The sequence below is a fragment of the Polypterus senegalus genome, unplaced genomic scaffold, assembly GCF_016835505.1.
Source record: "Polypterus senegalus isolate Bchr_013 unplaced genomic scaffold, ASM1683550v1 scaffold_5435, whole genome shotgun sequence".
NCBI lineage: Eukaryota > Metazoa > Chordata > Cladistia > Polypteriformes > Polypteridae > Polypterus > Polypterus senegalus.
In genome coordinates this window covers 13,193-26,502 of record NW_024378219.1, presented here as the reverse complement: position 1 = coordinate 26,502, position 13,310 = coordinate 13,193, and the positions used below count along the sequence as shown (strand labels likewise).

General features: G+C 35.7%; 1 protein-coding gene across 1 annotated transcript; it reads left to right on the top strand.

Moving 5' to 3' along the window:
• Window positions 1-4,831: 4,831 nt before the first annotated feature.
• LOC120519563 (ATP-binding cassette sub-family F member 1-like) lies at window positions 4,832-12,929 on the top strand. Its single transcript, XM_039742515.1, has 4 exons — window positions 4,832-4,984; window positions 8,198-8,262; window positions 10,324-10,396; window positions 12,213-12,929. Exons 1-4 carry the CDS (start codon window positions 4,858-4,860, stop codon window positions 12,377-12,379), a joined length of 432 nt encoding a protein of 143 aa, XP_039598449.1. The 5' UTR covers window positions 4,832-4,857; the 3' UTR covers window positions 12,380-12,929.
• The last annotated feature ends 381 nt before the right edge of the window (window positions 12,930-13,310 follow it).

The window sequence follows — 13,310 nt, the reverse complement described above, 5'->3', positions numbered from 1 at the left end:
AGAGCCTTTAAAACCAATGGGGCTGAGTATATGTTTACTGACATTGCCGGTAAATCCATGTGTCTCATTTGTGGAGCTAATGTGGCTGTAATTACAGAATTTAATCTAAGATGGCACTATGAGACAAAACATCAAGATAACCTGAAAGACCTGAATGCAATGCACAAGATACAGAAAGCAGAAGAGTTAAAGAAGAATCTGACACTTCAGCAGAGGGTTTTCCGTGCAAAATCACAAAGTGATTTCAAGTGAAGCTACTTTTATGGGAGACACAAATGCACCAGTGTAACTTGCCCCACTTTCCCTGTTGCCAAGTAATGTTGAACCAAGTCGGCACTAGGTGTTCCCAAATCGCACTTTGCTGATAAACTGAGCGCACTGAGTTTGCACGCTTTGGTGACTTTGAAGAACAAAAAGAATTTTGAGTTGTTTCAACCCATTTGCCGTCGATGTTGAAACTGCCGTGTGCAGATTCAGATGGAGGTGATTGAGCTGCAGTGTAATGGCACACTGAAGGCAAAGACGATACTGCACGCCGCACAGTTTATTCACTCCATTCCCGCAAAAATGCTCCAGCTCCATCTACATGCGGCTCGAACCTTGTGCATGTTTGGTACCACATATCTGTGTGAGAAGCTCTTCTCAGTCATGAAAACTAACAAAACAGCACACAGGAGTCGCCTCACTAACGAGCACCTGCAGTCCATCTTGAGAATCTCCACAACACAGAACCTCACACCAAACATAAGCGAACTTGTTGCCAAAAAGATGCCAGGCGTCCAGCTCTGATAAAATGACATAAGAGCAAAGACAACTGAATGATTTGATTTGTTATTGCTGAAAATAACAAATTTTATTTATATTTCAGGTTTTGTTATGCACCATGTTCATATTTGAATTTGTATAATTTTGACAGGATATATTTTTATGGAGAGCAAAATCTTTTGGGATATTTAAAATCTAAGTTTTTTTTTTTTATATAAAATTACATAAGAGTAAAGAAATTTGAATGTTTGTTCTTTTAACGTTTACTTTATTTCTAACTTGTATAATTTAGACAGGATATATTTTTATGGAGAGCAAAATATTATAAGTTGTTTAAGGTTTGAGTTGATTTATTCAGGAATAATATTCCTGTCTGTTTTACCATTCCTACCAAAGATATTTCTGTCGACTAAATAAAAATTCCTTCTATTTAAAATTTAAATAGAACTTGAACAAATCTGATAGTTCATAATATCCACGCAGACTTGCGTAGAGCGGGAGTTATCCGTTTTAACAAGCAGCGTATTGCACTGAATCTGAAATAGCTTTGTGTGTATATATGTAGATATGTATGTATATGTATATATATGTTTATATATGTGTGTATGTATATATATATATGTATTTGTGTGTATATATTGTGTGTGTGTATGTATGATTTTTAACCATACATTGTATATACTTCATAAATGTTTGACAGATGATGCCAGACATTATTCAGTGCCCAGGATACAAGAGCTGATTTTTTAAATATATTAGTTAAATATTTTAAATACATTAGAATTCTGTTATTATTTTAATATAAGCAACAATATGTATTAGCACTGTAGATACAGTAAGTAATAAAATATATTTAACTCTACACATGGTGGAAACAGTTGTAAGGAATACATCAGGTAACGTTTCTTTTAGCTAGAATGGGTTTATATATTTTAGTACATTCTTGTTTATCATGGTGTCAGAGAGAAGCAACATGTTGGTTGTATGTGCAAAGGAGAATTTCACTGTATTCTATACACATAGCAATAATAATATTACTACAACCACCTCTAAAGTCACCTTCAGGACTGCTGGTTCCTGTACTGTTTGTTTATCAGGTTAGTCAATGACTAATGAAATCCTGGCCCATTCTTTTTTCTTTTTTAATTCTTTTTTGTTATGACAAATGCAAGATTTCAGACTGACGAGCCTCAGTTCTGTTTGCTTGGTCCAAACCACCCATTCATTCTTTCCTTTCAACTCAGTTTTATGCATTGTACTTTGTGTGTACAGAGAAAAGAGATCTCCCTAGGACTTAATTTGTCAGGGTGAGTTGTAGACCCGCATGAAACTATGCAACTGCTGGTCATGGGAGCATGGTGCCACCTGCCCTCGGGATTTGCTAAGATTATCAATATAAAGACTAGGGGGGTACAGTTACCACAGAATTCATAATTGACAATTATATAGCCCTTTATATTATAATTACTATTATTAATTTTTATTAAAAACACTACAATGAAATACATATTTTGTGTTCTCACCTGCATATACCGTATTCTGCATCAATACAGTATAGTAGAACCTCTGTTTAGCAAGGAACCACTTTTTATTGTTAACCATTTGAAATTGTTACAGTATATGGATGATTCTTTTTATTTTACCATTTTGATACAGCACACTGGTTAAAAATATTTGCCAGTGTTTTTGTAATATAGTAAATACAATACGTTATTGACATTTAAAGTATTAAAGAAAATGCAAGTACTGTGTATTTCATTCCTTTTTTCTTCAAAAAAATATTACTTTTGGAAAACGGCCATCACTCTAACTCACCATTCAAAAATGTAAAATGTCGGGAATGTTAAATTAGGGTTCTTCTATATTAAGAAAACAAAAAAAATGCATGAGTATGTAAAATCAAAGCAGATAATAAAATCTTAAATTACTTTAAACACTACCTCAAATTTTTGTTGTACAGGTATGTAAAATCTTTTAATGTAACAATGTAGTGGATTCTGAAAGTATTTAAACTCCTTCCTTTCTGCACACTTTATGTTACTGTAGATTTCATGTGATATGAACAAATTCCCATATTTCCCATCAGTCTACTCTCAACAATCCATAATTAAATCATGTTTTCAGAAAGGTTTACTCTATGCTGTTGGAATCCACTATATAAGCAAGCTAATAAAGTATTTACATGGTGACACACTGTTATGTGCTGCTGCCCTTGTTTTATTTATATAAAGTGCTAAAATGCACATACAGTACATTATTAGCTTAAATACCATAGAATACTTACTAATCACTAAGCATAGCCAATGTCCACAGCACTGAGAGTGATTCAGTCATTGTTAACAATGGCATTCCTATGTTCACCCCTGTTAGCCAATGAGACTCTTTGTCCTTGAGCAGTTGCTTCTTTATTCTTAAGAAAAGCGTGATGTTTGCATGCATCTGCTTTTCAGTGTGAAGTCCTTGTCAGAATAATGAAATGTTATGCATAGCCAGGTTTCCATAGTTCTGCTCGATCACAAATTAGTACTTGCATAAAAGTCTTTCTTCCAAAAAGAGCCACTTGTTTCAGATCTTTTTCCATTTTGCCTGAAATTTTGAATAAAAATAAAGTAAAAGCAATTGAACTTTGTAAAATAACTGTAACAGGGAATGACCTCTATCTTACCCCTGAGTTTCAGTTCATTTTTAAACCTTTGCCACCCACAATTTTAATCAGAGAGCAGTCTTGATAAACATAACACAATGACAACTCTTACTGACTTTGCTTTCTGTAGGCTGTTGGATACAGATATTTGTTATTTGTAAGCAGATAATCATCTGTATTGTAGACATAACGTTACTGAGACTTGGTGCTGCTTACTTAGCTTTCATTCATGCAATGGGCTATGTTATTAAATTTTAGATGGATGTAGAAATGTTTAAGTGCAGTTCTGCAACAGTTTACATAGTATGTATTTTTGATCAACAACAATATCACTGTTAAAGACAAATCAATGGCAAGTTATGGATGATTCTTTTCATTTTGGCTGTAAAATATTTAAAAAAACTGTTGTAATTAAGGTGTAAAGTAGATGCAGCATTACCTATCTTCTCAAGCTGCTGCAAACACAACATAAAGAAATGCACACTATTTAAAAAGATGTTGTAAGAGATCAGATGCCTAAAAATGCATCCAACATAGTCACCTGTAATTAGTCATGTATGTCTCTCTGAGTACCTCTGATTTGCTATTGCGCCACACCCAAGAAATGTATCTGTGATTGGTTTCAGCACTTACTTGCTTTTTCAATAGTTTGAAATCAAGAAAGCTTGATCTCTGGCAAAATGGAAAGCATAATCATCACTTTATGCAATTAGTATGCTGTGGCAGTTGTAATCAGAATCACAGCTGACATATGATTAATTGCACAGCCCTAACCATGATGTAAAATTCCTGGAAAAGTAGTTTTAGTTTGATGTCATTTTAGATGTACTAACATTTCTAAGTTATATAAATCATTTTCAGTTTGTGTGCATGACTGCAGTGCAATCGATAGGTGACATATTCTAGATCCTTTGTCTCCCTTGCTTAGGATAATGTGGTTAAGTGAATAGAGTTTTACTTAAGGCCATTGTTTAAACACTTCTAACAGGTTTATTAGGCTATCTTGAGTTGAGATATATCTTGTTAGCAGGCTTTTTTTTCTTCTGTTTAATGACTTGCAGTTTTAAAATGAAAATCACTGCCTAGACATAATTCATAAAATAAATTACAAATGTGATCATAAATTTTGTTTTTCTGTAGCTTTCCCAGATCAATTGCAGTTTGAGTCAATTTATTGAGCATCAGTGTATCTGTGGTTGGTTCTTGTCTGTCACACGTGCCATAACTTACTGTGCTTATGCATACCATGTCATCTACTAGAGCACTGTGAACAGAGTGGAGTATGCATCTTTGTCTGTACATTTTCTTATGCACACTTGTTCGTAAAATATTACACATTAATGTGAAAATGATCATTTTGGTTGAAGTATCTATCTTTGTGTGAAAACCATTATGCTTTATTTTACAGAAAATTGGTTTTTAACCAACAATATGCAGATCAGCTCAATATGGAGGAGAATCCTACAGAGTACCTGATGAGGAACTTCAATCTTCCCTATCAAGATGCCCGCAAATGTCTAGGCAGATTTGGACTGGAAAGCCATGCTCATACCATTCAGATTAGCAAGCTTTCAGGTATAAAGACAAACCGTTTTAAATAAAAATGAAAATATCAAATGGTTTTTTAGGAGTCTACGCAAAATGAAGTATGATATATTTTTTTTTTGGACTTCTCTTTACCATCCTGCTCACTGTGCATGAGGGCAAAATAAACTTGAGTCCTCTTCCAGGCAAGTCTTCCAGTTTATTTGATTTTTTTAATTAATGCCCTAACTATAAATATGGGCATTTTCAGCCGAGTAGCAATTTTTTTATAGCCATTCCTTGACTTACGTCATTTGAATTGTGTGTTCTTTTATCTTCCCCATGTTGATGAATGAATAAGAGATTTGGCCTTGCCACCTCATATTTACACACTCTGGATCATCTTTAAAAAGTCAGATATAAGTGGAAAAAATGTTTCAGTTTCACTTTATTCATAATCAGTTTTAGGGGTGCCAATAACATCATGGAACATATGGTTTTGTTAAAAATAATTATTTCTTGATGAGGGATTGTTTTTTCGCAGATTGGTTGTTTAAAAAAAAAAAAAAATTCTTACTAATATTTACACAGGGTGCCAGTAAGTGTGTGTATGTATGTATATGTGTGTATATATATATATATATATATATATATACACACACACACATCTGTTATTGGTGACTGATGAGGTCGAGCCTCACATGGAACATACAGTCACATACGTGGTACTGTAGAGTTGGCGGTGGTCATGGTTGGGCTTGACAGAGCTTCCATCTCTCGCTTGATCTCTTCATTTCTCAGATTATAGTTTTGAAATATCTTCGCACCACTCACAATGGTGTGTCGCCAGAACTTGCAGGCAGCTGCTTGAGCCTCCCAGTTGTCCTGACTAATGTTGGACTTTTTTAATATTTGTATGAGCTGGTCTTTTCAGCACCAAATAGGGTGGCCAACAATTCTAACACCAGTGCTAAGCTCACTGTAGAGCATATGGAATGGGAGTCTGGAGTCCTTCAGCATATATGACCACTCCATCTAAGTTGGTGCTTAATGATAGTTGCTTCTATGCTGGTGACTTGGGCCCTTTGAGAACAGCTATGTTGGAAACGCCCTCCCTTTTAATATGCATTGTTACCCGGAGCTTCTGCTGATGGAAATGTTTCAGTTTCTTAACATCACCTCAAATAAGATCCAGGTTTTGACTCCTAAAAGAGAGTGGAAATAACAGCTGCTTAGTAGACCATACTTTTGTCTGCATTCTTATGTTTTTATTGCTGATGACCTATTTCTAAGCTTCCATATGCGATGTGGGCCTGGTATATTCTATTTTCCACATCCTTTGACAAATTACATTGATTGGTCAGGACACTCCCAAGATAAGAAAATTGTTTACAGATTCTAAAGGGGTGTCATTGTGGTGATGACAGAGTCTGGGAGTGCAATCATGGGTGCTTGTTGTACAAGCACATTGGTCTTGTCTGTGTTGATGGTAAAGCCGGCAAGTATATGCTTTCCTGAAGTTGTCAACCAATATTTGTGTATCTTCAGGTCAGTGTAGCATTATTGTCAGCATACTGCATCTCTGTAATGTAGGTGATATGCATGCAGTTCTCTACTCTTTTCCTGAAGTTCGTTAAGCACAGAAAATCATTAGTGGTACCTCTGTATCATGTGAAGCTACACTGTGACTCTGGTAGGACTTTAACTGCAACAGGAAGATGATGATTCAAAAGGACCTTTCAGGTTTCTTTCCCATGATGGAAAGTAGGTAGTTGCCACATATGCAGCAGCCTCTTTTTTTGAAGATGGTAATTATGGTGAAATTCTTGATCTGCAGTAACCCTTGTGTTCTCCCATATGTGAAGTATCAGAATGAACAGTCTTATTTTCAAAGGGTGACCTCCATTTTGGATGAGTTCTAAACGGATACCATATGGTCATTGGACCTTGGTCTCATATTGGTAATCACCTTAATGAACTCATGGAACGTGGTTGTAGTTGCCATCTCCAATTGCACAGGATGTTCAGGTATGTTCCTGAGGAAGTTGTCTGCAGCAATACAGTTCCTGTTAATTTTGCTGCTGAAGTGTTCTGCCCACCTGTTCAAGAATGTCTTTGCTATCCGTTAAGATGGTATTTAATTTGATTTTAATGTACCCGCTAAACATTGGCATTGTGTATAGAACGTTTTTTGCCCACATAAAAAAATTATAAGCCACCTCAAAATAATCTTTCGGAGAAAACAATCTATCTGAATAGTCAATGCCCCAAGGAAAAGATTTAACACTGCAGAATATTATACCAGGTTGTGACCCGACACATGCGCGCCGACAAAATAGTGCAGATTAAAATGCGCCGACAAAATCGCAAAAGTTTCATTAAATATAAATTACTAGTTTAAAGCATATATTATAATGTTTATTTTAGAAGTCAATATTATGAGACACGGCATGCCATCAGCACGGCACGCAGATAGTCCTTAAGATCACGCCCTGCATATGTAGGAAGAATTGCAGCAAGGGCATCCCACTCTCTTGGCCTCTCTCATAATTTTGTCGGTGCGCATTTGTCGAAAACCAGTTAGCGGGTTTGTCGGCACTCATTTGTCCGTCGCGGTTTTGTCGGGGCACATATGTCTATCGTGCTTTTGTCAGTGAACCCTCCCAGGTCGCAATCAATAATTAGCTTACAGAAAATGCATCAAATCTAGAGATAGATGCTGAATGGATTTTACTGAAGAAAATCATCTTAAAGAGAGCTGAAGATACCAGAGAATTGCTCAGAAAGAAGAATGTAGACTGGTTCAGCAAAAATAAGAAAGCGATTGAAGATTTGATAAATGGAATTGAGAAGCAAAGATGTCCCTCGACCAAGAGCCAAAATCTAATCTGAAAAAGATAATGCTTCCAAAAACTCAAGCAGAAATGTAGAACATATACATATATGTTGTTTCCAGAAGTAGCTGTTGTCGGGACTATCTGGACACAAAAAAGACCTCAGAATAAATTAAAGTACATTTTCATACCTGGTAAATAATTTTGTTAATTGTGAATTTCTAAAGATTTGTATGCTATATAAGCTCCATTGACACAATACAAGTTGGAAAAAAATTAAATTGCTATGAGAAGCTTGTCGTAATCTGTGGAAAAGCAACTGTTAAGTTGGATATTGGGGATATTATGTTAATCTCTTTGTTCTATGTTATGTTTGCCATAATTATATATATATATATATGTGTGTGTGATATGTTTCTGTATCACGTAGGTGGCCAAAAGGCAAGAGTTGTTTTTGCAGAGCTGTCCTGTAGGCAACCAGATGTTCTTATACTGGTAAGTAAATGGACATGTAGAGTAGTAAAAGGACTGTCTGTATTATTCCTTTGTTTCTTTACTCTAGAAGCATGCAGCTGTTTTATTTAGCAGTCTCGTATTGTTGCCTGAATCATAACATATCATTTCTAATCCCATTTACACTAACTCAGAGTGGGACAGAGCCTAGCTTCAAACAACTGTGCAGAAGAGAGAACCCATGTCAGTCCATCTGTTGGCTCACTTATGCACACACATACTTACAGTTTAGAATCACCAACTAAACTAACAAGTACTTACTCATATTTGCAACTTTATATGATTACATGACAAGATATTCAGGTGCTGGTCATAAAATTAGAATATCATGACAAAGTTTATTTATTTCAGTAGTTCCATTCAAAAAGTGAAACTTGTATATTAGATTCATTCATTACACACAGACTGATGTATTTCAGATGTTTATTTCTTTTAATTTTGATGATTATAACTGACAACTAACGAAAGTCCCAAATTCAGTATCTCAGAAAATTAGAATATCAATTAAGATCAATGCAAAAAAAGGATTTTTAGAAATGTTGGCCAACTGAAAGGTATGAACATGAAAAGTATGAGCATGTACAGCACTCAATATTTAGTTGGGGCTCCTTTGGCCTGGATTACTGCAGCAATGTGGCGTGGCATGGAGTCGATCAGTCTGTGGCACTGCTTAGGTGTTATGAGAGCCCATGTTGCTCTGATAGTGGCCTTCAGTTCTTCTGAATTGTTGGGTCTGGTGTATTGCATCTTCCTCTTCACAATACCCTATAGATTTTCTATAGGGTTAAGGTCAGGCGAGTTTGCTGGCCAATCAAGAACAGGGACACCATGGTCCTTAAACCAGGTACTGGTAGCTTTGGCACTGTGTCCTGTTGGAAAATGAAATCTGCATCTCCATAAAGTTCGTCAGCAGCAGGAAGCATGAAGTGCTCTAAAACTTCCTGGTAGACGTCTGCGTTGACCTTGGACCTCAGAAAACACAATGGACCAACACCAGCAGATGACATGGCACCCCAAACCATCACTGACTGTGGAAACTTTACACTGGACCTCAAGCAACGTGGATTCTGTGCCTCAAGACTCTGGGACCTTGATTTCCAAAGGAAATGCAAAATTTACTTTCATCAGAGAACATAACTTTGGACCACTCAGCAGCAGTCCAGTCCTTTTTGTCTTTAGGCCAGGCGAGACGCTTCTGACGCTGTCTCTTGTTCAAGTGTGGCTTGACACAAGGAATGTGACAGTTGAAACCCATGTCTTGCATACGTCCTGTGTGTGGTGATTCTTGAAGTACTGCCTCCAGCTGCAGTCCACTCTTTCTGAATCTCCCCCACAGTTTGAATTGGGTTTTGTTTCACAATCCTCTCCAGGGTGCGGTTATCCCTTATTGCTTGGACACAAAGCTCTGTGAACAGCCAGCCTCTTTAGCAATGACCTTTTGTGTCTTGCCCTCCTTGTGCAAGGTGTCAATGGTCGTCTTTTGGACAACTGATTGTGTAGCCTACAGAACTAGACTGAGAGACCATTTAAAGGCTTTTGCAGGTGTTTTGAGTTAATTAGCTGATTAGAGTGTGGAACCAGGTGTCTTCAATATTGAACCTTTTCACAATATTCTAATTTTCCGAGATACTGAATTTCGGACTTTCATTAGTTGTCAGTTATAATCATCAACATTAAAAGTAATAAACGTTTGAAATACATCAGTCTGTGTGTAATGAATGAATCTAATATACAAGTTTCACTTTTTTGAATGGAATTATTGAAATAAATCAATTTTGTCATCGTATTCTAATTTTATGACCAGCACCTGTAAATGTTTTCTGCGAAATAATTTCATCTTCTATGATGTGGTATATGACAGAGCCTGCAGAAGTCAGTTGAAGCTATAGGCTTATGTCATTTGAACATTATTGAGTATATCAGTAAGATAACAGAGCAAGTACAAAACTGAGATACAAAAGGCAGTATATCAGATTGCTACAGAATGTCCGCATAGCTGCATGTTTTTGAGCTATATCTTGTGTTTTAAAATGTTTTTTTCAGGATGAGCCAACCAACAACCTGGATATTGAATCAATTGATGCATTGGGAGAGGCCATTAATGACTTCAAGGGAGGTGAGTTTTTCAAGCATTCCGAGGTAAAAGTTATGTGTGCACATATAAAACATTAAATCACCTGTACAATGCAGGGCATTTGGTTTTTAATATACCATACTAGCAAAGTGTTATTTGTCTTATATTATTAATAACAATGTTGTTTATTCCTTTTTAATTCGTATGATAAAAACTTTCTCCTGTGCACTGAAAGATTTGTTTTGCACTTCTGATAAGGTGTACAGTACAACATTACAAATTTAGTATAACTAAAACACAAAAATAAATGTAACAAAAACACAATGCACTGTTTCAGTTTCTGAAACTATCCTGACAGCATCAGGTGTAAGGCCAAAACCAACCATGTACAAAGAGATAGTCTAACACAGGACACATTCATGCACACTCCCATCAATTGCACAGCACCAGAATAGAGTCATCAGTTAGCTTATGATTCATGTCTGTGGGAGGATGATGGGAGTAAAATCTCCGAATGTATTGCTCTACCACCCTACTCCGGGTAACTCGAAGTAAAATATTTCTCTTTACCTTATGAATAATCCTGTTGAGTACGGCAGCTTTTCTCCATATCTTGGAAAGTTCAAACACTGTCTGATATCATTTTTGATCCACTCTGAGTTATGTTGTATATGTTGTTGGCAGAGTAGAGGTTCTGTTCAAAGATTTATGATGTGGATGTTTTCATTAGAAGGTCGCCCCCTCATATAATTATGGTTCAGAAAATGAACAGATAAAGCAAGTTTACAGTTCTGACTAAAGCTTTACATAATTTTCTATACTGGTTTTACTTTAAAACAAAAATAATAAATACATGTATAACATGAAAGCAATATGTTTAAGGCCTCAACATATTGTTTTAAGCCATCTATTCATTCATTCATTTCTTAACCTGTATATTTAGTTGAGGGTTGCAGTTACTCAGTGCATGGTGGACTGGTTAATTTTAGTAGTTTACAAAATACAGATGTAAGAACATGGTACTCACTTGCTTATCTTTATACCCAGAATAGTGGCAGGTAAAACTTTGCCTAACTGATGGAGCAGTTTCCTCACATCCCCACCTCTCATATTAACACTAATTCAATTATTGACCTGAATACTGCCCATGTGGAATTTTCATATTCTTCCCAAGTTAATGTGGGGTCTCCTTTAATGTCCATGTTAAAGCTGTGCAAATTCACTGGTGATTGGTAGCATGATGACTTAATTTTAAATTGATTTGGTGTAATTGAGCGTGCCCAGTGATGCATAAGACTGGTTCGTGCCTTGTTTTTCTGGTAGAAGTACAGGAACTCATGAATTGAATATCTGGCTTAGAAAATGGATGGATGAATGGATAATAATTCTTTTAAAAACTACCTAAAAACTTAAAAATGCATAAGGTGATGGCTGCTTCAAGCCTATTAATTCAAACTTAATCTGATGACAAAATTACTAAATGTGCACTACAAGGCTCTTACCATGTTAGCTTTGTACAGCAAATTCAGTTCAGTTCATAAATTGGTTTAACAAACCCAACAATGAAGCTATGTTATACATTTGAACATGGCAGTTGTTTAAAATATAGGAAATCTTTTTTTATTCTGTGATAGCATTGAATTCTGTCCTTCATTGGTTGTGTCTTCTAATTGTCTATTATGTTAAACTTGCCTCTCTTCATAATTGTATATAGAAATGACTAAGGAAGAGCAAAGCAGACATTCGGGTTTTCCAAATCGTATAAACAAATTTAGAGTTTGATGGATGGCTATGTTGTTTGAAGTTCTGCTCTTAATTATGTTCGGGTTTTTTTTGTTTTTTTGTTTTGTTTTTACAGCTGTAATCATTGTTAGTCATGATGCACGTCTCATCACAGAGACAAACTGCCAGCTTTGGGTAGTGGAAAATCAGTCAGTGAACCAAATTGATGGGGACTTTGAAGACTACAAGAAAGAGGTGCTAGATGCCCTGGGAGAGATTATGATTGATAAACACCGTGAATAAGCAGCAGTCATTTTTTCAGTGAGAGGAGGTGGACTTTGAGCTGTGTGCTGCTAAAGCAGTGTGTAACAGGGAGAGATCAGGTTATCAGTCTCAACAAAATAACAAACTCAGCAGAGGAAAACCAATCCAAAGTCTTTTTCAGCATCAAATGAATACCAGTTCTCTAATTTGTGAGAAGAAAGCAGGAAGGCTATGGAATAAAGTGCTTTTCTTTATTCATTTTTGAGAAATTTTAAGAAACTGAGTGCCATGAAGCAGTGTACAGAAATAATCAAATATGTTGGGTCAATACTAGCAACAGATAGATGAAGCAAACTTCACTCCCCTCTGCCTTTGGCAAGCATTTGGCAAAAGATGACATTTCCAGGGAGGGAAAAAAAAGTTCTGGCTGTTTTTATATAAATTAAAAGAGTGAGTCTTTAATCTTTTATCATGATTGAAAGAATTGTGTCATTGCATAATTTCATTAGAGGATTCTGTATTTGGGTAAATATGAAACTAAGAAGTTGTTCAATTTTGTAAGTCAATAAAGGCTAAGCACATTATTTTATTTCTTCATTTTATATTGATCTAATTAGGCATTTTGTCAAGAAACTGCTAACAAGTTGACCTATGTTTGCTTTTGTGTTTACTATTTAAAGGACTAAACAAAGTTACCTGAAAATAACTAAATTAACAGGGAAAGGACTGGCAGTATAAATATGCAACATAAGCTGCTTCTGGTATAGCTAGGCCACAATCACTTAACCATTTTCAGATTTTTAAACTCTATTTAGCATACAGTTGTGTATATTGTTTCATAAAACTTAATTTCTGAGTGATGTCACAAAATAAATACTTACTTCTCCTCTTAATTATTTATATCTTATGATAAATTTCCTTGAAAGCCTTTAATAAGAATGTCTATGCTCACGTATACGTCAGTTCTTAA

Bases quoted from the DNA above. Each gene is read 5' to 3' on its own strand.
- LOC120519563 (XM_039742515.1), top strand. From the start codon at position 4,858: ATGGAGGAGAATCCTACAGAGTACCTGATGAGGAACTTCAATCTTCCC. The intron at 4,985-8,197 runs GTATAAAGACAA...TGTATCACGTAG, and splicing joins TCAGATTAGCAAGCTTTCAG to GTGGCCAAAAGGCAAGAGTT. The intron at 8,263-10,323 runs GTAAGTAAATGG...TGTTTTTTTCAG, and splicing joins AACCAGATGTTCTTATACTG to GATGAGCCAACCAACAACCT.